Source organism: Empidonax traillii, unplaced genomic scaffold (assembly GCF_003031625.1).
Source record: "Empidonax traillii isolate 1590-97213 ecotype Southwest subspecies unplaced genomic scaffold, ASM303162v1 scaffold85:size1451899, whole genome shotgun sequence".
NCBI classification, from domain to species: Eukaryota; Metazoa; Chordata; class Aves; order Passeriformes; family Tyrannidae; genus Empidonax; species Empidonax traillii.
In genome coordinates, this window is record NW_020955278.1 from 358,696 (window position 1) to 385,660 (window position 26,965).

Here is a 26,965-nt window from a genome sequence, read left to right on the forward strand (position 1 = left end):
AGACAAGCCCATACTCTTCATGTCTCACATTTGTATTTGAAAACGGCAGTTCAAATATTACTCTGACTTTGCAGATAAAGATACAGAGATTCAGTATTATAAAAACTTAGTGAATGGTTCAAAAAGTACTGAAGTGGAAATGTGAGCTGAACAAAGCCCTTTTAAAAAAGCTTCCTTTATTCTCGAGGGTGTCTAGACCAGCTGGACACTTATGTTGCAGAAAACTTAACTGTGCTGGCAATATTAGGAAATAATGTTAACTTAAATAGCAAGTTGATCTTTAAGCTGTCAGTTCTAGACTGGGTTCATACGCAAGATGTGAGAAATAAAACACAGATCTACAGAATGTAGCTGTGAATTTAGAACGACACAAATACAGACCAACCCCTCCCCTGCCCTGGCCCCTTTCCTGTAGGTGCTGAAAAAAACCTGAAACCTGAATGCGAGAAAAGAACATTCCGGATTAAACCTCAGAGTAAGAATAGTTCGGGGAAGAATATTCAACTCAATTATGCAAGAGAAAAAAGACTGATCTGGTAAGTCCAGGACTGCTGCCTGACTGCAAAACCCACAAGAGGCACATTGTTCTCCAGATCAGTTTCCTAAAAGAAGACTAATGGACTTCCACGAGTTTTTGTCTGCCCATTCATAACACTCTTATTCAAATGCAGAAACGGATAAGGGAAATCAGCACTGATTTAAGTATCTATCTTTGTCACACGACTATTTGGTACATACAAGGCAAGCTTAGCAAGGATCACTTTGAAACTGTCTAATATTACAGTTTCTGACATTCTCCCTCTGATCTAAAGCAGAGACCTAAAAGCAAAAGTTCAACTTCTAAATAACCAAACCCCATAAATAGAAGATTTATGTGGAAAGATTTTAATATATGAAGTCAGCATATTTCTTGCGCTTTTTCACGCGTATCCAAGTCTGAGTTGAAAGAAAAAAGGCGTATTAAGGATTTCTAGACACAGACTGGTAAGACATTCAAAGCTTTACTGTCCTGTTTGAAAACAAAACCTCACTAGTTTCCCCAGGTTGAAAATCAAAAATATGCTTGAGGGGAACATGAGATAAAGAAAAAGCCAGGCAGACTTCTGCCTGCAATGCCTCCCCTCTTATGGGTGTTTTTAGCAAGAGGACTATTTTTCCAGCCCAGGTTACCCAAGAGTCCATGCCGTGATTCCCTGGCTGGTAGTAGGTTAGTGATGAGCTATTAACTGGTACAGTTACACAGGAGCCTGGTGCCAGGACTTCACTCATGTAACTACAACTTATTTTCAATTTTAGATTTTGTTTGAAAGTTCTGTAAGTCTATTTGACAACAAACTTCCTCCAAAAGGGCTTCAGAAGCCTTTATAAACCAAACCCAAAACAGTGCAGTTGATCCCAGAGCTTACACACTACTATCTTGCTTGGATATTCAGTTTGAACTACTTCAAGATGGCATGAAAACTCCTTTTTAATATGGAAACCCCTGCTTCACATGGAACTCTGAATAAGTCCTAAAGTTGCCTGAGTTCTAACTCCTACAAAGTAGTGAAGACAGATAAAAGTGCCAAAGACTGACAGGACAGCTATTAAACATGAACTAAAAAAAAAAAGAAAATTCACAAAATCAGAAACCAAACAACAAAAGGAGTCACAACATCACAGAATATGCTGAATTGGAAGAGACCCACAAGGATCATTGAGTCCAACTCTTAGCCCTGCATGGGACACTCCCCATGGGCCTGGGAGTATCATTCAAATGCTTCTTGAACTCTGTCAGGCTGTGACTGCTTTTCTGAGGAGCGTGTGCCAACCACACTCTGGGTGAAGAACCTTTTTCTAATATCCAGCCTAAACCTCCCCTGGCACAACTTCAGCATCCTGAGAAACAACAACAACAAAAAAAGAGCCAGGACTGCTACTGCTGCAGCAGCACTGTGGTGGAAACCAGTGTGCTATGAACCATGCCTCGGATATTCTCACCCACTGCTGATAAAACACCTATTTATTTTCCAGAAACAATTAAGCTACTTCAAACTTCCCCTATTTTAATGTAAAATGGGACATATTTGAATGAAAACTACCAAAGATGCATCTGCAGTGAACATGAGTGACTTTTCCCATGCTGAAGGAACTCTGAGATTGCATTTGGAGTCACAGCTTTGCTTCTGCAACAGCAGCAAAAAATGTAGTTTTCAGCTAAGCTCAGTTATCTTAAATGAAAACATATTTTTTGATGCTCAGAGGAACTATCATTTGGATCACTTGAATAAGCAGATCTGTTGTACTCAGTACACACAACTACAAATGAAAGAATAATTGTTTAAAATAGAAACTTAAGACTACTTCTGATTTTCTTCAGCAAGATGGAAACGTTAAGATCTGCTTCTGAATGTTTTGTTTTGCTATTATTTTACAATACTGATCCAGTCAGTGGACACTGGAATTATTTTCAGTTTGAGAACTAAATATGAAAGCGTCTTCTGATAGAAAAAATAGTTCCAGGTGGACTGAAGAGCCATTAACTGTCTCCTATTTGCTAGAACACAACCGTGACTAAAAACATTTTCAATATTTTCAATAGATGAGAATGACCCTTAATAAAAGGCTTACTAGGAAAAATGAAAGTTGGACATTTCCATCAACAAAGCCTTAAAGGAGGAATTCTTACCTAAAACAGTGAGCTCCGCAACTTCACTTTCACGTTCTCCCACCATATTTGTTCCAACACAGACATATTTTCCAGCATCATTCTTTCTTGTGTATGTGATCATAAGCTTTCCTCCTCTGATCTAGGACAAATCAAAGATGATAAAAATACCTTAATATGAATTAGTGACATAAGAATATTAACTTGAAAAATATTTTGTTACCGATAATGAAACGAAACGAATCATCAGTGATTTTTCAAATCATACCAAAAAAAAAAAGTGAAAAAACCCTATTAGCCCAACTTCTTTCTCTCATCCAAAAAAAGGCCTCTTAATTTTATATCAGCATTTTAAAACCTCTCAGATTTGGACCCCTATTACTCTTTTTTTTTTTTTTTTTTCATTCTGCATAATGTAATATTGGTTGTTCAACAGCCTGTTAAATGCTTGTTGGCCAGAAAACCTACAATCCCTTCCTATGTACTGATACAATCAGGTGGAGAGTAAAAATTACTACTGGACATAAATCTCATTTTCACATCAAGTGCTGCAATCACTTTTTCTTGACAAGAAATAGGTGTACGCTATCCTACTGCTGGTTGTGCTCATTATTATTTATGAATCTTGTGTTTGTTTTGCTTTTCATTTCTTAAGGAAGTGAAGGAAATTCTTCATTCTTTAGTTCTTTCACCTTTAAATTGGTAATTTTAAAGGCTGATAAGCAGATGGGCAGAAGCAATTAAATTCTTACTGGGAAATGAATAACATTCTGCTCTTAATTTTGGATTCAGTTTTTGTAAGATAACAGAATACAAATAACCCACAAATCAGAAAACATACTTACCCTTTGTGATTCCAAATCTTATAATCTTATATAAAAATACCTATTAAATGCATACGAAAAGATCTGATCTTCCTCTTAAACTATTTATTCTCCCATTTCATTGACCGAAGGGTTGAACAAGTTTCAAAGTTCACCAAAACGCAGCAAAATTTGTAGAGGCAGCTGAATACGTTACTTCAACACACAAAAATGTTCCTTAATTACATTAACTACATTTTGAAGTGAACATATGCTTACGAGTCAAATCACTTGCAGTTCCAGGCAGGGGTGGAAGTCCACAACAAATAAAAGCCACATAGGCAGCTACATGAAAGGGTCTGATGTGGTCAGTGACAAGGACGAGAGTGTTCTCAAGATGAGGCATTTAGCCGGAGCTGCCTGCAGCTAGAAATCTATCCCCGAAAATCTGACATCTTGAGCAGCGCTGGGCTCTTATTATCACTGTAAGATGTGGGCGCAGAGAGATGACAGTCGGTTATTGAGATAAATGAACGCGCACGTGCAACGCAGACAGCGCTGCATACAAATTTCATTCCGCTGCCTTTGGCACTCGCTGCTTGAGAACAGAAGAGATTGTCCTTTAGCATCCAGGAAACCAGCAATGCTGAAATTTCAATGGGGATTTGAAGGATGAAAAAAAAAAAACAACAAAGGTGACCTGCAAATACACATTTTTCAAGAATCTTCGTGAACTTTCAGACTGCTGACTGCCTGAACTGGTAAGCAGGAGAAGAGAATGTAAAATATAACCAGGAGTCTGTCTATAATTATTACTGAAAGTAATCACTGAAAGTGATTTGTTTTCCAATTAATCTATGCAAAACATTTTAAAAAAACAGCTTTAGAAAGACTTTCACTTGTGGTATTTGTATATCCAAATCACACGCAGAAATACATACTTTTCATGTGTATCAACAATGAATACCCTGGATTTAACAAAGAAACGTATTTGCATATCACAGGAATTTACCAACTCATCTGATGATTTCAAACCCATGTAAACTGAAAGCAGTGATTTTCATATGTCCTCCAAGTCCTACTGACATTCAGTAGCATTTGTGCTTCTCTGTTATTGCATCATGTAACAAAATCCCATTCAAATCCATTACAATATGACACAATTGCTTATCTTGCACAAATTGTAACCTCCAGTAAAAGCTATCCTAGGAATTTCTTGTGGGAATCACCACAGGACTCTCTTCAAAGCATAGATGAGACAAGCAGCATTAAAACAGAAGCATATGAACGACTAAAAAAATCATTGAAAGCTGCTTGTCTTCCAAGTTATTTGAGATTTATATAAGAAAGAAGAGGCAGAGGTAACATTCCCTTATGGATGTTAAGGCAGACTTCCTAAGATGTGACACACCTACTGAAGCAAGCTGAGCTTCCAAGATGGAATTCTGAACGCATTTGTAAAGGGTTTTCTTTTGCCGATCTTCTGTTTGTTTGGTTGTTTTCCTTAAAATGTAAGAAATGTTCAGAACTTGAGCTCCAGTGATGGTTATGCCACATGGAATTGTGATGAATTACACAGCTACCATAAAATGTACCACAATTGGATGTGGAATTACACGTCTGTAACTGGAGCAGCCACAGATGGCTAGAAATAAGCAAACTTCCGCTGGTGGGCGGTGGGTAACTACTAAAGTTTTTCATTAAATTTTAACAATTAAGTACCCACCCTCTTGGAAAAACTGATCAAGCCCTTCTGTTTATTAATGAGACAATGCAAATGAAAACTGCAGCTATGACAAACTGACGTTGCCTGTGTGCAGTGTTTGCCACTTTTCCTCGCAATAGGAAACCCCAGAGACACCTACGGATTGCAGACCAACAAGTCTGAGTCAGAAAGGACACAGTGAAACACATCCGTGTGAAATCTGGTAGGAATACATACAGAAACACTGCTACATTTCTTTGTCTTACTAAGTTCATATTCGGTATGTCCAGTTCATCTCCAGCATTTAGAGCAGTAAAGACTCCAATCACCTTTGGGCACAGTATCTGAAATCCTGCGAATTTGAATTATAGTCTGTGGACACTTAACAGTTAATGAAGGCATTTTAATCTGAGTGCTTTGGCTCTTCTCATATTTTTGCCCCTGCCTCAGCATACACCAGCTGGACTTCATAGCAAATGGTACAGTGGTTTGGAAAAGGGATAGGCAGGGCACCATTACACCCCAAAACTCCAGAAGAGTTGTCACCCTCTTGAATACAAAGATAAGCCCCTTCTTCCCAGTAAACAACATACAGCAAGCAGTTTTATTACCCTGCTCTGGGAGATACTGTGTGTCATGGGAAAAGAAATCGCTCTACTAAACTGCCAAAGCTTTCAGTCCAGGTCTGAAAGTGCGTGTCCCGTTTCATTTCTACGGAAATGAAGCCAGGCCACTTCTTGACTTTTCACACCTTCTCAGGGTTTTGTTCTGTTCTGTGCCTACCAGCAGATCCATCAGGGCTTCGCAAGTAGAGATAATACAAGAAAAAAAGCACTGAATTCTAATAAGAGGAAAAGATTGCGATCACAAATGATCCTCAGTTGCCTGTAACACGTATGGATTATCGTCTGCACATTAAGAGAATGTATGATAGTATGGTGACTTACAGAGACTTATTGAAAGCTATTATCTATGACCTGCCTGCCTGACCATATTTTGCTCCTCATGAGTAAATTGCTCATTCAAGCAAGTCCACTTCATTTATCTCTTTAAACAATAGTTGGAGATGTTCATACAGGAATCTCTAGGCACCCACAGAGTTAACTAGGTCCAGAATTGTAAATTATGGCCACCCAGCAGCAAAAAATCATATACAAATAATGAATCAACTCAGTCAGCCAATAAATCAAATCCATAAAAACTTACCCAAGGGTTCTACAACATACCAAGTATTCAGTATAGCTGTACACACATTTATTCTTATTCTAAGACCATATTTTATATACCTATGTGTGTTGTGTATATGCGTGTAAATTTCTGCATGTATAAATCCATACCCATCTGTCTGTGTTAAGAAATATTTTTATATATGTGGGTGATTCATTTACTTTTCACAGAAATGTGCTATGAAATATGAGACAGAATGAAGTAATGAGAGAAATGGTTGGGAAGTCCAAATATAAAGGTGACAGACATTTTTTTTTTAAGCTTTCCTTTAGCTCCTAGTTTAGTTCTGTTTAAGAAATGAAATCTGTTCTATTGCAAAATGACTCCAAAGCAAACTTTGATCCAAAGGAAAATGAAATTTGGACTAAAGAATGAAATATTGACATGTTTGTATAGTCATTGTTTCTGCATATATGATACCACAAATTTCATCTATTTCAGTCTTCCGTAATACAGCATACATGACAACCCGTTTTATTTAAATGGAGAGTGATGGGCATGTGATATTAACCTGTCAGACATGGTCTTTGCTTTAAAAGCAAATTACCTAATTATAAATGACAATAAAACAGTTGAACAAGGCAAGTACAGGCGATTGTAATTAATAGTGTCACCAGGTAAAATGTAGCTTTTAATTCTTAGTTAAGAAACAAGGAGATTTCTCGTTTTCCTTTATGTGGTCTAGCACCCCAAAATATCCACAAAATGACTTGCAGCATAGAGTGTGAAAGCACAGAACGTCAGCAACAGAAGACAACTTTGCAGTTTCCACAAAGTTGAACAAAAAAAGAGTATAAATGACTTCCTTAAATTTTTGTTTCAAAACTTGTATTTCGTTCTAAGCTTTGTGAATCCCATGTAGTCTTCCCTATCTATTATAGCACGCTTAAATATCAGAGGCTAGACATCAAAACATGTTTGGAACAGGTCTTTACCAATGATTAAAGTTTGTTCTTGTTTAACTTCAAAGCTCAGACAGAGGAGTCCGTCCTGCCTTCCGTTCCATTCTCTGGGACCCCAGGAAGGTACATGTTGCCTCCTCCAGATCAAACACACAAAAAATTCTATTTGAAAGTAGTCTGAAACATTCTTTCAAGTGGTCTTCCTGTGCTGTAAATCTGTCATGACAAAGTGCAAGTCAATTGTTCCCCTCTACCACCCAGACCAACAAAACAGTCTCGCAATACTGATAGGCCTAGAGGTAGAGTCCAAAGGAAGGTACAGAACGCATAGGAGATTGCTTTATGTGAAAAGAAAGAGCTTTTAAGGTAGATAAAATGACAATGGATCCAAGCTGCTGCTTCTGGCACCCCTGCCAATCCAGATAGGATACATCAGAGTCAGAATCAGATTCGAGTTCGCTCTTAAGACTCCCTTTCTCACTTTTATGGCCTCATTATTAATGGTTGTAACCATAAGATGATGGATATCTACAAAGGATTAAGGGTTATCTGTGTCTTGAATTGCTTGGTGACTTCAGAGGCAGCTGAGAGTTATTCAGCCCTTGCCATTATCACAAGGCATCAAATATCAGAATTTCCATATGTGTTTGATACTTCACCCAACACGATCATGGAAACAGCCAAGATATACGCAAAATGTCATAAATCAAACTCAGAAAAGGAAAATCCATACCTCAGCATACACAATTCTCAAAAGTTTTAAAATTGTAATGACCCCAAACTTACTTTCTACAAACATTGGGCTTTTGTTAATCACAAAGGAAGATTTAATTCAAAATAACCCATACTGGCTCACATTAGTCAGAACTAATTTCTGAACAGACAGTTATGTTTATATGACAATATATGAACCAGTAAAATATTTCCCCCGAAAAGCTTTCACAGCTACAATACAAAATTTAGTATGTAATACTTCCTTTCCTATTACAAACCAAGATTAAAATCCCATAACTGAAGTATGTGACAACTATCTTCATAGCCTTAAATCTGCTCTGCAAAGACCTTAAAAAAAAAAAAAAAAAAAAAAAAAAAAGACACCCAACACCTCAGAAACTGTTTTTCACAGTGTTATTTACTGAGTACAGAAAATGCACTAAACTCAACCAACAGGTAACACATAGTATCATTCCATGGGTTACTAAAAGATATATGGAACTAGTAATCTTTGTGCAACACCCAAAGAAGGCCCAGCGTAGGAGTGACATGTTTGTAATGACAACTATGGCATTTCTGTAAAACTGCAGATTTAACCCCGTGTATGAGTCTGCCCTGGATGCACCAGCGCATACGTAGCTTTCACTGCAATCAGTGATTGAAATCAGAAATAAAAGTGAACTTGAACTGAACTCAAGTGTCTTGCATGTCTTCATTTCTCTCCCCTTTAGCAAGTCGGATGATCTGAGCTACCAGTTCCACAGGAGTTTTCTTTTAAGCATCACCAGTACTGTGTTATTTACACACCTCCAAGGATAGAGTCTCAGACCAGCCAGGGTTAATCGGCCACACAAAATCTCTCAGTTTTTAATTATGTTACCTAAAGAATCACAAATGCAGTATGGAAAAATAATACCAACAAACCACACATTTTTTTAAAACATATTTAAAAATCCTACCTGGTAACCATAAAAGAAACTACATAACCCAAATCTCCAGAGGAATTTGAGCAGCCCGTTTCCCACTGAGAGTGCCCACACTGCAAAACACCAGCCAAGGTCACTCTGAGGGGCTGTGTTAAAAAGTCACCATGGATGAGGCCAAGGGTGGTTTCATTTCAGGTCTCCAGAGAGCACAAGGGCCCATTTACACCAGACCCAACTATGCAGTAACTCTGCACGGTGCAGAGCACTCCTAAACCCTGCAGGCAGCACCAGGAGTGGAGGGAGGAGTACAACTACCACGTCATATCGGGGGGTACGGACTCTGCCGCCGATTTGGGGTGATTTCAGTTCCCAACAGTCATTGTAGGCATTAACCAACGTTGTCTTACCTTTCTAAGGCTGGGGTTGAGGCTGTCAGAACGACATGGATTTAAGACAACTGCGTATCATGGGGTGTATTTCATCAGGAGGAAATTTCCTGCTTTCCGCTAAGGAAAGAGGAGCTGTGCAGAGCCTGAGCCTTCAACTGCAGAGTCCTAACTTGCAACTTCAAAGCTCAGAAGCACGGATAGATAAAACTTCACCAAAACTTGTGATCTGAAGAAAGACATTTTTCAGAGTGCAGATCCCTCCCAGTGACCGCTCTAAAATGTGAGCTTTTACAAGGTCCCTATATAGGGTCTTCTACAGGGAACTGTTCTGACAGGACTCGAGTTACCAAGAGATCTGAAGTAGAAGTTCACAGGTCTTCTCTTACCATGAGCTCCCACGAGAAAATGAAAGGCTTTCAACGTGCAAACCCCAGGTTCTCCTAGAGTTAAAAGTACAACTGTGAAACAACAACGAAACCCTCACAGTTTGCGAACAGAGGACAAGAAATAGAAATGAATTATTCAAAACTTTTCTCTTGGCATGGTCTGTGCAGCAGGTCATCCTTTTCAGCTGTGGCTTCAGTCATCCAGTGACCTTCTGAGATGCGGCAGTTTTGGCTCAGACTCCCACTTGTCTCGAGGAGAAGGCACATCCCCTCTGAGACTGGCTGCCCACTGCTGAAGGGGATGCAAATCACAGGCTCCCGGATCGCTCCCGGATCCTTCCCGTGACTGCTGCACTTCCTGCACTAAATTGCCTGTGAAAGCTTTCCTCCCTGGAGCTGGCACAGCAGCTTCCCAAGGGAGGAACTGAGTTTCTGTGTTCCTCTGGGGCTAAACCTGAGCTCTTTATGGCAGAGAACACAAACAGAGAACCAAACCAAGCAAATGAAATTAGTCACAGGTGACAAAAACGCAGCGGATTCTTTCATACTTTTCCAAGTTTGTGTTTTGACAGTTTTAAATTTTGAGACAGATTGGACTTCTCGTTCAAAACATTTTCTTTCAAAACTTTATAATCAAATTTGCTTCCAAAGAAGTGTTGGTCCCGTCAAGTAAACACTATGAATAAACAAATATTCTGCAAAACTAACCTTGAAAAAATATAAAGTGTTTTCTAACATAACTAAAACCCTACTGACTTTCTGACTTTCGACCAAGATGACATGCCATGGAAATGAGACCACGCTGCAAAAGGAGCATATAAATCTGTGTTAAGTTTCTATTGCATTTATCTCTGACTGAGCCTAAGCCTAGTGGAACTCTTATAGGAGGACTATGCTGGTCATACAAAGTTGTGAAAACATTAAAAATTTCAAATCATTTGTGTAACACTGTCAAAAAAAGGAACACATGCACCACAATGATCATTTTTCATGAACAGTTAAACACAAAAGTCATATATTAACCTGCCATAATTTCACCCTTCCATCAACAATCACTGCAGCTCTTGTGACTGCGGCACATGCAAATCATAAATCACTGATTTCCTTGTATTTTCTGTGGTCTGCTCACAAGCCTTGTGTTATAGGACTGAGGCAAAAGCCTGCAGTCATAGGCAATCACAAGCAAATCTGAGTGTAACCTTCATTTTTATTGAAGAAACACTGAAAAATCAACTGGGCTAGACCTTACAGCTACAGAAAGGCTCCTGCTCGGAAGATGCTAGAATTTAAACTTACAAAGAATAAGGAGAATGTAGCCACAGAGAGGTAAAGATCAAATCCCCCAATTGCCCCAGCTCACACAGAAGCCCAAGCATCATTACTTCTGCGCTCAACTTTGGATCCTCCAGAGAGACTCAACAGGCAGTGAATGACCCGCAGATCTCGAGTCCGTTCACAAATGTTCAGCCCTCTGATGCCACGGGGGAAAACACAGTACAAGCTGATCTTTAGCAGCAGACAGTGAAGCCAGGAGCTCCTTGGAGTCTCTTTCCCTCATAAAATAAGCCAGCACAGGTTGCAGTCAAGCAGAACAAAGCGTACACTGTTCCCATTCTCTGTACATACTGCTCATGTTTCCCACTGCCATCCTTGGACTATGGTACCCTCACTCAGTTGTTGTTTGTGGGCTACTGCAAGGCTGGCCACTGGGAAACACGGCTCCAGGGGCAGCAGGAACAGGCTATCTACCAGTTGGGCTCTTCCCACTCGGCCCTTGCCTTTGGAGCAGCGACCCGCCCATCGCTCAGGGTGTAAATGGAAGTGGCTGCCCTGTGAAAAGCCAGAGAGAATGAAGAGACTGAAGCTTGAAAAGCGGTGCCTCTCGCCTTGCCTTGCCTGCTCACGGCTGGGGGGCTGCCCGAGCCATTCAGGGGGGCTCTGGAGCCCTGCTGGGATAATTGCTTCCTTTGCAGCAGTTTCTTCTCAGCTGCCACAGAGGGTTTAAACTCCTGGCACAATTTTTGTTGTTGCTGAAAGGGTTTGGTGAACTGCACCAATGGAAAAGGTGGAGAGAGAAATATGGTTGGAAGGGGGGAAGGGGGGAAAAACTGTTCTCAACACTGGAAATGATAGCTGCTCGACTTTCCCCATTTGTATTTACAAAGCAAAGCAAACTACAGCCTAGCTGGCCAGGTTCTGTGGAAATTAGTGTCTCCTGTTTTCTGATGTTTGTTATTGGTGGAACAGGCTTGGAAAAGTGGCAGAGAAACTGAAATTACTCCACACTTCTTCTGTTTCATCTTGTGTCTGTGTGCCTGCCCATTTTTAAATTAGTTCTATCCTAATATAAATAAGAAGCTCTGACCTCTCTGTGTGAGCGGTGTAAAAAACACATAATGAGTGAGAAGTTATCTTTACAAAAAACCTAAAGTGTTACCTGATCAGATTTTAGTTTGCTTGGTATGAATTAGCTTTTTTATGACAGTGGCAGGAAGTTAAAACCTGTATTTGCATTCCCAGGAGTCCTTTGCTGCTCGGGAAGGTGTGGGGTAGTCAACACTTCTGCCTATCAGATGGACATATTGACACATATTGACATATTGTCCAGGTAGTTGAGTTTGCAATTCCAGTTTGCAAACCTGGTCCTGAATGCTGACCAAAGGTGCTGCCCGTAGCCCACGGCCTGCAATGCACCCAGGGCCATCCTGACCCAGCAGGGACCATCTGCAAACGGGACAGGGAAGAGCCTCCCCCCTGCTGAAGCCTCACCAAGGTCTGAACTCACCTCTCCTGAAACAATCTATGAATCCAATCAGTGTCCAAAACATATACAAGTACTTATAGGAGAAATATTTTAGACTCTGTGTGGTAAAGAGAATGATGCAGAAACACACTAAAGAATACCAGGCATGGAAGACAGTATTTAAGGGACTACCTTGATAGCATTTATGCCAACAAAAGACCTTATCTATAAGCTTCCTGAGTCTTCTTGCCTCCTTTTCCAACACAAACATTAACAGGATCAACCACTTATCAATATGTAAACAAATTACAGGAGGTCACACCGTTACCCTGATGTCTGCACCAAGGTATAACTTTACAGAAAATTTTGTTAACAGTAAAGACGACCCTTGTTCATCCTAGAGCACATAGATCCACTCTTTTCACTTATTTATGTCCAGAAAAGCTAAATAATTGATACTTGCTACCCTTGAAAATTCATTTTTTTGTGGAAGACTCCCAAAGTGGTTTTCAAACTCTAAAAATAAGGCGGAAGAGTTCTAAAATTCCTCCAGTATGATAAATACAAAAAGAAACATTCAGCTAACTTAAGACTTCATGAGGTATGCATTGTACTTTGCACTATACTATTAGGGAGGGAGCCCCTGGTGGTCTAGTGGTTAAGGACGCGGCGCTGTCACCACCGAGGCCCGGGTTCGATTCCCGGTCGGGGCCCCTCCCCGGGCAGATGGAGCTCGTTAGCCCGTAAGGCAATCCATCTACGTCCTGAGGACCTCGCTGCCACCATCCAAGCTCGCCTGGCCCCGGCAGATGAACCTCAGGATTAAAGGGTGGGCTCAGTTCCGCGCACACTGTGTCTCACCTAAAAAATCCAATGCGCAGGCTGGAAGGTGGAAAGACCTTCCCCGGTTCTTCGTTCGCGAAGACTGGCCATTATACTATTAGGGACTATCCTTCATGTGTTTCACAAAGAGTTTTTCTTAGACAGCCATGTTGTTGACTTTTGAAATAAAAAGAAAGTCAAATTCTAATGAAAATGGAAGTCAACCATGACCAGAAAAGTAATAATTTCAGTGAATGTTTGATGAAGAGGGGGGAAAAAAAGTGTTCTGATGATTCTCTTCACCTTTCAAATAGTTCCATAATTGACCAAAGTGCCATAACATCTTAACTAGTGTTATCCTTTAATGAGACTCACTTTCAGTGGATTGCAATGACATACTAAATGTTTTTCCAGATCTAAGATTTGGCAAGAAATGTTTGGTAGAATATAACATGCGTATTTCTACTATATTACAGAAAAATGCTTAAATATCCTTAAATATCTGAATATGAAGTTCTGGAAAAATCCTATTAGAGTCAAAATTTTGTTCAAGACCCATGAGAACTGAAGCATACATGCTGTAATTACTGATATGACTCTGATGCTTTCAAACATGTCTGCAAAGAACAAGCTGGCATGCAGGCCTTTTGATGCACTGAACATTAAAATATCTTTGCTGTATTTAGAATTACCTTTAACAATGTGTTAGATTTCGACCCAGGCTCATTCTGCTCACACAGCAAACTAATTTCATAGAAGAATTGCCTGGAAATTTCCCACAAAGGTATTAGTTTATATGATCTTAACGGTTAACTTTTCAACATGCCTGTAGCCCAAACAGCAGCTCTGTTCTTGAGACATAAGAGGAGGCAAAAACCAAATCAGGAAGAGGGAATTAATGAGACCAAAAGCTCATTAAGTGTGGATGTGGAAGAAAGAAGGTATCCATATGGAATTCCAATGGAAAGAAATTTCATATGCTCAATGAGTCAGACAGGCACACAGATATTAGAGTGGCTTGGAGTGTTCCTTTTTCTGTACAATTATGTGGTTAAATAAACAATATTTTTCCTCCTCAGAAACTTCTTTTGTGGCACTGTCAACTACTCTTCAAACAGTTCCACAGGGAAAAAACCATTGGATCACACCTAACTGGAGTTAGCCTAATTGTTATGCTATTAAAACTTTCCAGACGAGCCTCAGAGAAGGAAAATGACATAAATCTAATTGAAAGGAGTGATTTAAGACTGGTTACCTAAAAGATAAATCTAACTGAAAGGAGTGCTTTAAGGCTTGCTACCTAAAAGACTATTCAAAGTGTTTATAGAGAGGACAAAAGTGCATACAACCCTGTCCCAGTATCATCTAAGCTCGCTCAGCTGAATGTGAACAATGGGTAGATTTGCATATCATTTGCATATCATTTGAATCCTGCAGATAGGTGCCTAGGTGTAATGCGTGTAGACTTATTTTTAAGGACTGCATTTTGTAACAAGCAAGAAGGAACCAATACAAAAGTAAAAACTAGTAGACTGTGGGCTGCTTGGGATTAAAAGTAATCTCTATCAGCAGGAACAAAAATTCCATCGGCATTCTCCAGTGTACCAGAATAAATAGGTCATCTTTACCTTTTAAGACTTTTCAACATTAGTGGTGTTGATTCCCCCCAATGAGAATATGTGGAAGTCCTCTGAAACAATACAGGAGCTAGAATGAACTGATTCTGATATCTCTTGGTTTCATTATTTCATGAACACAAAACTGATGGCCACTAACAGCATCCAGAAGCAGGTCTGGCCAACCAAATGGCCTACGTGTTTTATCAGAGGACAATCTTGGGAAAAAGTAAAGAACTCTATCTACTAAGAGTGCATTTGGGATCACTGAATTGTTAAAACCATCGAGTCCAACCTTTAGTGCACAATATATTAAAACAGTATTTTAATACATATGTGGAAAAACTGTGTTAACAGGCTTCTCTTATAAAAAGAGTTCCCTTGGCTACATATCAGTGCCACAGACAAGAAAAGTATTTGAAAAAAAGCATTTCTCAGGTTAGCAAACCAAATTCCATTTTAATTATAACGAGTTGATTATCCAACATGGTACCTCGGCAAGAAAATTCCAAATTAACAAAAATGCCTTAACCTCTCAGTAGCTAGAAGTTATCCCACAAAACCAATGCTTAATATGTTGTCTTTTTATCTGTCACCATAATTTTTTTTTTGCACTGTGTAGCAATGTGGTATTGTAAGCAACAGTTCAGGTATGAACGTGCAAACTTTCAAATTTTAATAGAAAATGCTCCCTCATCTTTTATTTTTGTCTATAGTCAATAGTTACTGGTTTAGCTGTTTAGGAAAAACAGAGATATGTCTGTAAGTTTTAAAATATCACATCTATTTCAACGCAAAATTAGGAAGAAATACAACTCATTCTCAAAAATCAACAAACATATTCCTGTGAAAAAGCAACGAGAGACAGATCTCTGTTTAAGTTGTGTGAAACAGTGTAGGTTGATAAAGGCTCCAAGAGCACAGGTATCCCAGACATCACAAGCTGTAATGATGTGTTAACCCTGGTGACAGCCAGAATAGAAGGGTCAGAGGTTCAGCTGGCATCCCTGGGGGTGATCCTTCAAGGTGAATTTGAGACTCACTGACAGAGCAGCACAGTAAAACCGGCACTGCAGTCTAAGAAATGTCTGTGTTACAAAGATGAAGCACTGCCTTTTTCTTGAACTTTTTATTCATAGCAGCAGAAGAAATGGCCTTTGTTGAGATGGCTAAAGTAGGGAGAGCAAGCTTCACTACAGTTGAAATCCTAAAAGTGAACATTTTAAAATATCACCTTCTCTTTCTGACTTGGAAATAACTAGCAAAGCAGGCTTACAGGTTGATTTACTCTGGTTGCTCCAGCTGCTCTTAATTTTGCAAATTTTAAAAGGGATCTGCCCATGTCCTACTTAAAACGTTCAGATTGCTGAAGTTAAGGTTTCTCCTCCTGCTGAAAAACCTGTTACAACCACAACCTACACTTATTAACCTCAAGAATAACAGATACAACAGACGACCTCTCACACCACCAAAGCCTTCACTTTTAGATAACAAAAGCAGAGTAACAGCTGTCACCTCCAGTTGCACTTCTAATATTTGAGAATGACAACGCAAAAGATATTGGCAAGACAGATAACAGGTGAATTTTCTTTGCAGAAAGTCTCATTAGAACAAAAATTGAGAATCAATATGGCATATGTCCACAAACCTCCAACTGGAATACCTTAAGTACCTTAATGACAAACAAGCCAATAAAAACACGAGGTGAAGCAGTAAAAACACTTGCAACAAAAAGGTGAAGAACATCAACTTGTTTAGCAAATCAAACAAGAGGCTTTTCTCTTGCTATAAATTCCACTACATACTTTCTTGGAGAGGGTGAAACATTAGTCTCAGGAAAGACAGTGGTAAATACTCACACTGATTTCAGCAATGCCAGACTTTCACACCGAGAGTTCAGGATGTGTGCAAAGTGCACTTGAGTGAAACACTCTAACCACAGTCACTGTGAATGAAAACTTCCCAGGATTATAGTCATGCAAAGTGCCTTCTATACAAACATTCCTAGTTTATTAAAAACCTCTTGAGATCCTTGAATACATGGGACAATAATCTTCAAACCACTGTAACGCTTCAGCATATAACTTGAATGATAATGAGAGGTTTTCTTTAAAATCACAGAAAATCTCTGAGCATTTGTAGCTGGGATAGATCCTGCAAGTATTATACCACCACAAGAACCCAGCCTGGAACATGGCCTGAATATGAAAGCGGAGATATAACTCTACTGTTTTGCCTTCCAAAAACAGAGCCTCTTTATGACTTAGGATGCAATAACACTTTGCACTTTGGCTACATGGCATAACACACCTTTGTTGCAACAGTGTCAGGCTGCTTCCCATGTATGAATTCAGTCCCACAACTCGTGAAAACGCTGAATAAGAAGAACTGAACAACTTCAAGGCTTGCCCAAAATGGCACAGGAAGATTGCAGCAGCCCAAGCAATCTGCTTTGCTTAGCTGGCCGACTTTCTACCTCAAGGCAATCTTTCCTTTACTGCACAATAATTTTCTCTGTAGGAAAATGTTTTGAAGCACACTGCTTAGAAATTGTGTTGCAATGACTGTATAGCCTTATGGTAAAAGCAGATCTTTAATTCTATGCAGTGTACAGGTCTGCCAGAGAGCAGGACCACTCATTTCTGGAATACATACCGTGCACCATGAAATTGCTTCCATCAGGCACCTGCAGCTCCTGTGGTAACACTTTACCCTGAACAAGCAATTTTTTCCCTATTTGATTTGCATCGGGTCTTACTCCAAGAGAAATGTTCAAACTGGGCACCAGAGTTCAAAGAAGTCCTAAGAGACAAATGATTTCATATATTCAGACCTCGAGAGTGAGATCAGCAGAGTCTGAAATGTGTGGCACGGTGGAGAGAAGTCCAAGCCATCATGTCAACATCTTTCAAAAACCTGACCATTCTGAATGGCACAGACACTCTGAAAAACAGTGATGCAAAACCTCCACAAAATTACAGCGATTTGATCTTGATCCACCATCATTTTGGTCAAGGAAGTAAACTACACATTTTGTGAGGGAAGGGAAAGTTACTTAAGCATACATATCTCCATGGCTAGTTTCAAAATTCAATAAATTCCATGTGGCACTAGAAATATTTCAAGATACGCACCAGGAAAGCATTTTACTTTTCTCATGGTTTATTTTCCCTGAAAAATTAGTGGTTTTTTTTCACTCTTAAACTGATTCACTTTCCCCCCTCTATCTCTGTGTAATTTACTCTTTCCCCGTGCAGCCAGAACCAGGAGGCCTCACAGAGGCAAGCAGACAACTGACAACAGCAGCAGACAGAGGCAAAAGCAAAGCTGCTGAGTTAGAAAAAATAATAAGAGTATAAATAGATCCAAGTATAACTAACCACCCACACTTCCATTTTAAATAAAAGAACGATCTTTATGTGACCACTTGCCAAACAGATTCTTGTCAGACAACGCTTTTTCAGGAGGATAAAAAAAAAAAAATCAATTAATTGCTCAGTGTAGCATGATTATTAGCAAGAATTATTTTACAGCTAGAAAAAGAAAGAAAGCAGCTTTTTTCTTTCTTTCTTTCTTTCCCTTTTAAGGAGGACAACCATAAGAAGGCAGACTTGGTCCTGCATAATATTACACAGGAGTCTGGAATAACACCCTGCAATGTGTGTGCTAGTCCCGCACTGCTGCACGTGGTGAACATCTAAACTTGGCAGCAAGTAATTGTGAGTATATTATTACCTGGAGAGAGAGAGAAGTACTCTGTTGGGTTGAGGAAACCCAAGAACTGAAAAATTATTATTTCTGAAGTGCTGTGATTTGGACTAGACTTTTCATATATCCAGAAGCATCACAGGAAACTCAGTAAGGCAAAACTATCCAAACAAAGTGAAATAAGCAAAAGTGAAGTTGACAGAACTTTCAAAAAGTAGACCAAAAAATCAAAGCAAACCAAACAAGAAGCTCTAATCACTTACATCTGTTCAAGGCTCCAAAAACGGGCACCGTTCTTCTCTACTATTTTTATTCTACATTTTTCTTTTGATTATGAGAACATAATATGTGCAAACTCAGCACACAGATTGTTGAGGTTTTATTAAACATGCTTTTAGAGTTAGTGTCATTTTTGCTTTACAAAAGTAATTCCTAAAATAAGCATGATACACAATAAAGCCTCAGTTAGCAGTTACCCGATATTTAGATTTTAAGTGACAACATGTGGTTGCTGTGGTGTGCAAGCGACTAGGAATATCAAAAATGCCAAGTACAATCAAATTTATAAGGTCCACTGGAGACTTTCAAGAACAAAAATGTACTTTTTTTTTTTCCCTCCCCCCAAATGGAGAGGGTTTCAGTGTTTGGAAAGCCATGAACACAGCGAGGAGCTGGGTTGCTCTGCTTCACCCTACAGACTTGCCACAAATAACACTCTGATTTCTGTAGGATATTTGTGTATTAAAAGGTCTCTCATGCTTTACTAATGCAAATATCCCTCTGTATGACTATAAAGTAAACATAAATAGAGTAAAAATCAAGTTAACTGCTCAGAGGTCCAGGAGTCTGCGTGAAAGAACCTTGGAATGCAGAGGATTTGTACTGCTTTTTTTTTGCACATTTGACCTGTAGGGATCTTAAGTCCCACATCCAGTGGCCTGAACTCTACTCTAAACCTGTTTTCTGCCTGTACACAGGTGGCACACTTCCCTGGGTGAGTCCTCATGTTCGGTGTGACAGATTCATGAAAGCCTCTGAAAGCCTCATTTTTTCCAGTATTGCTCTGCTTGTCATTGTTTCTGCTCATGCTGAGGAATCAGGGAAAGTATAAAGCACAGCAGTCCCTAAGGGGGTGGGGAGAAGAGTGTTCCCAGAAAGGGATTTTTAACTTAGAGGAGGATGTCCATACTCTATATGTAAGATTTCCCTGCAGCTGATGAAGGGAGGGGAAGAGAAGAATTAACTTTATAAACCCAATCTCCATCTTTATTGTCTGTAATATAAGCAAAGGCTCCTTTCCTGACTGCTTAAAAAAACTAACCAAACAAAAATGTTTCTTTTTCATTAGGAGAATAAAATGAATGGAGAAATAATTTCCCTCCCACATCCTTTTTTCATCTCTCTTGCCCATCCAAAAAAACCCCAACAACGAGACTGTCAGCCAAACAAAACAAGGAATTTACTTTCTCAGCATAATAAATCACCTTTGCTCCTAACCATCCAAATCATAAAGTCCTACACGCCCTGCAGAGCTCAAGTAACCTACTCTGAGATACCAACCACCTGGCTTTTTATTATTTTTTAAAGAAAAGCTTCCCAGACACCATTTCTATAATTTCAGATGGTCCCAGAGGTTCAAAACTCTCAATAAGCTGTTTTAACAAGAAAATCCTGATAGTCTAACGTCTAGGCCTGTGGATGTCTCAAAACTCAAGATATCTAACACATACTCTGTTTGCTGCAGGCAGTTATTTTCTTTTACTATCTAGGTCATCAGTTCATGACTAGGGACAAAAGAAACCCGTGGTGAATTTTGACTCAATGAGGAGTTTTCAAATTCCAGTAAGTCTACAGAGTATCTGCAAAAGAACTCCAATCTTCTTTACTTTTATAATTGAAAAGAGAAATCGGTGTAAAACAAAGCTGACTGTAGAAAAATACATACTTATTTCACATTAAAGTACTTTTCCCTACTGCTGGGTGAAACAATAGTGAGAAACCATAGTTATGCATGTCTAATACTGAACTTTTCAAGTGGTGAGAAGACAAAACCAGCTGAAGCAAAGTGAATCCCTGATGCAAAAGAACATTTTTGAAAGTTGTGAGAAAAACTAGGAGGAACAGATACTGTTATCTGTAGGGTCAAATATGATCAGCAATAACTTGGTTTAAAAAGCCAGCAGTTTATTGACCGCAGGGAGCCTTTTTATCTAATTCAATCTAAAGCTGAATTATGATGATTTTTAATTCCAGCACTTTCAGTTAGCGTGAACACAGTCAATAAATCTGATAACCTCACACAGTAGGTTTCACTACTACCAGGCATGTTCTTGGGAACACAGGAGGTCAGTTTGGTCCTAAATGCAAAATCTAGTGACAGCTAGCATAAGCCCTGGTGTTCTCCTCAGTCCACAGATGTTTGACACTGGGCCACCCTTTTACCCTGTGTCATGATGCTCCTTCCCTTTCCCCTAATTCCACAGACCAACGTTATCCTCTGGAGATGTCTGCCGAGAAGACACATTGCATCAAGTATGAACCAATGCACGTCTTAGCCTACCCAGCAACCTTGCCCAGAAGCTTCAGGGCTAATAATGAGCACTTCAAACCAACTAGAGCAATGCTGGGCACTGATTATGACCCAAATACTTCAGACCAACAGGCTTCTTCCTTGCCATGTTCCCGCAGCAGATGGATGAATCATCTTGCCCACCAAGTACTCGGGACAGCTGAGCTACAGTGAAGGGAATGATGCCCACACGGGCATTTTCAGGCCGTTTGGCTTGGCATGTGGAGCCTCCAAAGCTGAGGCAGGCTCATTTTGGCCTTGCCCCCAGTGCAGCAGAAGCTGTGTGGCCGTATTAGTACCGTGCCGTGCCGGCCCAGCCTGTCTCTCAGCAGGGCTTGTTGGCTCAGGCTCGGCGCCACAGTAACCGCTGCCATATGGCTCCTGGTCGGCTCAGAGAGCGAGCTGAACGAGCTCACATCTGCCTGACAAGGCCTGCCTGCAGAGCTGCGCTCTCTTTACATGGGCAAACCTGAAACAAAGGCCGTGAGGGGAGAATCTTGTAATAGTTTGGGGTTTTCAATCCACGTTTGCTTCAGTGCTCGCCTGGAGGAACGCAAGCTCTCGCTGTTTAACGGCCGTGGTCAGGGTCGGAAGCTACTCGTGGATGTGGTGGAGATGAGAAGTTTTGTTTCAAAGGGCTAAGCCTGAAAAATGAAGTGAGCATGGTAAGGCTCCAAGTAGGATGGGAGAAGCGAAAGAGGAAAATGAATACAAAAATCAAAGTCTGTCCGATGTTTTCTCCTCTTTGTGTTAGCCCAGACTATTAGATTTTTTTTACAGCCTTCCAAGATGAGCATGGCCCTCTGTAGGAGGTAATGGGTTTCAGGGCTCAGCCCAAAACCCCACAAACAACGTACAAAGCGATGCAACAAATGCTAATGAAAGATTAACGCACCAATGAAAAGAGCTTGGATAAGCCTATGATAACTAAAAAAATGACACGGGAAGGAGCAGCGTCAGCAGAGCAGTTGTCGGAAGATACCCTGGCAACTCTTTGTCTTAACAGAGTGGTTGTGCAGATGTGGAAACTGGAGTGGTTTAGACATGGCAGGGGGAGAGGCAGGCACGCAGTCAGAACTGAGGAGAGAGATGGGAAAGGTGTCCTGATGATAAGGCAGGGGACAGTACGAGCACATGCCAAGATCAGAACACCAAACAGGGGAGAAATGATCCAGAAGACACAAAGATTTGTGGAATCTGGAGAGCAGAGCAGAGAGATTTCAGCAGGAGCAACAGGGACCCTGACACAGAGCTTTAAGTGTGAACACAGAAAAACAGTGTCACATTTTGGAAAAAATAAGGGGGAGAAACAGCAGGACTGAGAGCCATTCTCACTATCCTCTGGGACAACTGCGTAGTTCCAAATTATTTTTCACAATCTTTTGCATTTTTTCCCCCCTGGGGTGCCAAGTTAACTCACAGCAGCTCCAGCTTTGTCACCAGGGGAAACGATTTTAATAGTAGAAGAAACATAAAACATTAACAAAAACTACTCTTGATCCTCAAGGAAGCCAGCATTGTAGGGATCAGGAGATGAAGGAAAAAGAGAGGTGAAGTGGGAAGCCAACCCTCCCAGGGAGTGAGAAAAAGAGATAGAATAAAGAAAAAGGACTCAGAAGAAAGGAAATTGCTGGGGGGACGGGCAGCAAATACATATTGTGAATCAGAAAAAAAAAAATACACTTCTCTTTCTAACCCTCCAGGGCCATATAGGAAATTGCTGCTTGCCCTCTAATCTGCCCCAAAAAAGAAAAACAATTAAAATGAAATAAAACCCTGAACTGTAAGTCCTTGCTCCGCACCTTCCCCTCACCCCCATTGCTTTGTGTGATGTGCACCCAGGCCATGATCCTTCATGCAGCTTTCCCTAGGACAGACAATGTTACCATCAGAATTACATCCCATACCAGAACATGCTTCCTTTTGCTGTGTATCTAAAATACACAATTATGGGAAACTAAGTAGTTTAGAGATTAACAACTGATAAATAAATGAAAAAGAGAGGAGGCCAGAAAAGAGGAATGGAGAAGAAAGAAATAAGGATAAACATCTTGAATTAATTTGGAGTGGCACCATAACAGTATGGTTTCTGTCAGGAGCACTGCTGTTGTTATGGGTTGAGACTGTTACTCCGCACAGCACACACCAACAAATTCAATCACTTTTGGTTTTCCTTCTCTTGATTCACCTCCCCGTTGCAATGTTTCCCACTGCAATTTAACTTTGGAAAGAAAGACCCCCTTCCTAAACAGGGAATTAATCTCTGCTTTTTCCACTGTTCCCTCCAATATACTCAACCCTTTCTTTTCCTTTCTAACTGATAGTCATAGCAACATCTTCCATCTCTTTTTTCTTTCTTCCCATGATCGAGGTCACATCACCTATGCAGTTTTTAACAAGCCAAAGCACAATGACTGGTCTCCACCAAGAAGAATGAAGGCAGTTCTCTGTGACAATTCATTAACAAAAAAATTTGGGGCAAATAAATAAAACATCTTCCTCGGGATGGTATAATTCAGGAGGTTTTCCTGTCACAGCAGATCAGAGGCTTTGTTTTCACATTTTGTAAAAAAACATTTTCATCACTCACACATGTAAAAATAGCATTGTGTAAGATGTCATAAATGCTCTGCATTTGTGATACTGTTTAAGGGCCAGGAAATGAAATGGGAATTGAGAATTTTAAGTTACAACCTTTCTAAAATAAGAGTGTAAGTCATTCAAAACTGTTGATGTCACATGACAGCCACACAAAAAAAAAGGAATGAAAACCTGTATGCATTATTCATCCTTTAACTTTGATCTTTAAAGCTAAGAAACTTGAACAAGGAAAGATAAATCGCTTCTCAAGCTTTTTCTTTTAAAAATCAAATGAGGATGATTCAGGATAAATGAGAGATAAGAGTTAATACGAAAGAGGGGGAAATTGCAATCACGGTGCTGCACCGGAGTTTCCGTGAAAAGGCTTTGCTTTTTGTATTCAATTACAAAGGATTTTTTTTCTTTAGGTACCAGTATCCTTTTTCATGTATATGTAAAAGATTTTACCTATTAAAATTTCATGTTCAACGCATAGCTTTTTTCTTCTGCCACCTACACCACGACTTGAAGTGAACAATTAGGAAGCTTTCTGAAGCATGGGCTACCAGTGATCATGGGGCAGGGGCAGATGCAGCCGTGAAACTCTGACCTCCAAACCTGGCTCAAACATCAGTCTGCTCTGGAGCTTATGCAGGATGTGTATACATTCTCCCCTGGGAAAGTATTGATAATTACAGGCACTCTGACTGCATCCTGATTTTACTGAGGCTTAGTCAATTATGCAGGCATTGCCTCTAAAATACGAGACAAATTGAGAGACAAATCCAAAAGCACATGGAGGTTGCCCTGTCTAGATGGGAGATCTGCAAAATCCTCTCTGAACGCTCTGCGCTCCTGAGAGCCTGTAATTACTGCCAGTTTTTGCCTAAAGATATGCTCAAAGGCCCCCCAACATCCTGGTTAGATTACTGATGTCAGCGCCTTCCATACAAGTATTTGGGATTCACAAAGACAGAGCAGCTCCTTCGGGGAGGCTCTGAGCAAGCCTAACGCAGACAGGCACTGCCACATCCCTCACAGATCACAGCACACATTTGCATCCACAGCAGAGCCAGACGGGGAATGCCTTTACATCCCTGCACACCACAGGAGAGTTTGCTCATCCGAGCTTCCAAATTGGTACCTCCACACAAGCTGATACCACTAATCAGATGATAGAGCCAGACAGGCTGGATGGATGCAAGAACTCATTGTGAGGTGGAGGAAATGGATGGGGAATGAGGTCAAAACTTAATGGCAGTGTTGTGTGGTAGGAAGGCAGTGGGAACACCATTTGAGAAGCAGTGGGAGGTTTCTGGAGTACAGCAGGAAGATGGGTGAGAAGTGAACGAAGGCACAGTGGATTCACAGGCTTACAAGCAGCCAATATTCACTGTGATTACCGTGAGTGCCCGAGCAAGTCATTGTACTCACAACTGCATCCAGACGCGATACATGTGGGAAGACCAAACCTAGTGATTACAGCAGTCAGCAGAAACTGCACTGATTGCAATTCCTCCTCAGCCCGAGGCAATGCAAACTCACAGCTTTTGGCACCAGGGTGACACATGTGGCTACGCCCTAATGACACTGCGCTGCCATGCAAAAAGGATGGCTAGACTGACGGGGCTGGGAGCAGAGCTGTTCCAGGTGAGGATAGCCAGAAGCCTGGAGCCCTGGCCTAGATCCTCACTCCAAGCAATGAGTAGGTCTATGACCTTCAGAGATGCCAAATGTGTCAACACCATGAGGGGCTGGAAACGGAACCAGGAACTTCCCCACCCTGGTGAGCAACCTTCTCTCTCACTCACAGGCCTAACCTTGCATCTCCTTTCTCCACCACATCCCAGCTCCAAGAGGAGAATCAAACAGCCTCTCCTAGTGCAGATGGATCACTTCAGAAATTTAAAAAATACATTTGAGCTTTACATTGCCCAGAGAGAGAAATTAGAGCTCTTCACTGGACTGCAATAAGGAAGTCTTTTTCAGTTCTATATATTACAGGAGGGATTCTTGATTTGGCAGTAATCCCAGGAGAAAAATTACCTAGATGAGCACAGAATCACACTAGTTCTGCTCTGTCCTCCTGATAACTGTTTTTCAATTCAATAAATTAAGTGAAAGGTAAGCATTTGCTTCACGGGCAAGACCGTCATTCCCGCTCGGTTTGTAATACATGGAGAGGGATTAGCCACATCAAGCACATGCTCTCATACCGTGGTGTAAAGAGCACACATGAGAATAATCATGTTTAGGTCCAGTGCACTGAGAAAACTGTTTACAGACAACACATTCAAGAGCTGAGAGAAAATCTTTTCGATGATAATTCTTCATCAGATGCACAGAGCAGACGTGTGTGCACTAAGGAGCCTACACTGAGTCTCACTTGTGCTAACACTGGGCACTGCTGGGAGAGCTGTGCTTAAATAAAAGGTCTGTTTCTATAATCCCCATCACAGATAGCTGTGCCCATACCCTAACTCTCACTTCTTATTTGTTCCATTCACTGGTTTATAACCTGAAAGACATGCACATTTATTTCTCCTCAAAGCACATTTATTTGCCCTACAAATGGACCAAAACCAGGCAAGGACTACTTTGATTTTTTTATTATCTCACCTATATAAACATATCGATTTCCTCAACCCTACCCAGGACAAAATACTATTTTCTTTTTATTGCATTCCTGAGGAAGTTGTGCCTTAACTTGTATCTTATTTATCTGCTATTTATCCACATATTTTGCTTTAAACCCTCTGCCAGGAACCAAGCTTCCACCTCAGTTTCTCTAGCCCCCTTAATACTCAGTCTGTGAAGTCCAGTTCCGCTGACTCACAGACCAAGTGTCATTGCAGATGAGAAAAAAGCTTCCATATATTAAAAAAAGATTGCTCCATAGACATATCTTCTTGAAGAAAGCATACATATGGATCAAAAAAGAGATCCCAAGCATCATTCCTTATTAAAAAAAAAAGGTAAAACCTTAATGTTCATTTTAAATCTCTTGTTAGAAAGGAAAGCAGTAATACAAAATGCTTCAAACAGCCTTTGACAGAGAACTCTCAAAATTGGGGTGAGTCAAAGATCACCAGGCCTTTAAGAATTAAAACAACTGGAAATGCTTTAGAAGTGGAACCATCCAAGTTTTTTCATTGATGATATGCCCACTGGTATTACATACATATGGAATACCAACACATAGAGTTGCACATTTACTGATCTGGTAAT

The 26,965-nt window shown here is 40.4% G+C and overlaps 1 protein-coding gene across 6 annotated transcripts in view; it reads right to left on the reverse strand.

Moving 5' to 3' along the window:
* ROBO1 (roundabout guidance receptor 1) overlaps window positions 1-26,965 on the reverse strand; it is a 697,339-nt gene that overhangs the window by 81,502 nt on the left and 588,872 nt on the right. For all 6 annotated transcript variants that reach the window (XM_027881207.1, XM_027881208.1, XM_027881210.1 and 3 more), the window contains one exon: window positions 2,669-2,789. In XM_027881207.1, coding sequence (XP_027737008.1) covers window positions 2,669-2,789 — 121 coding nt within the window. The remainder of the gene's footprint in view (window positions 1-2,668; window positions 2,790-26,965) is intronic.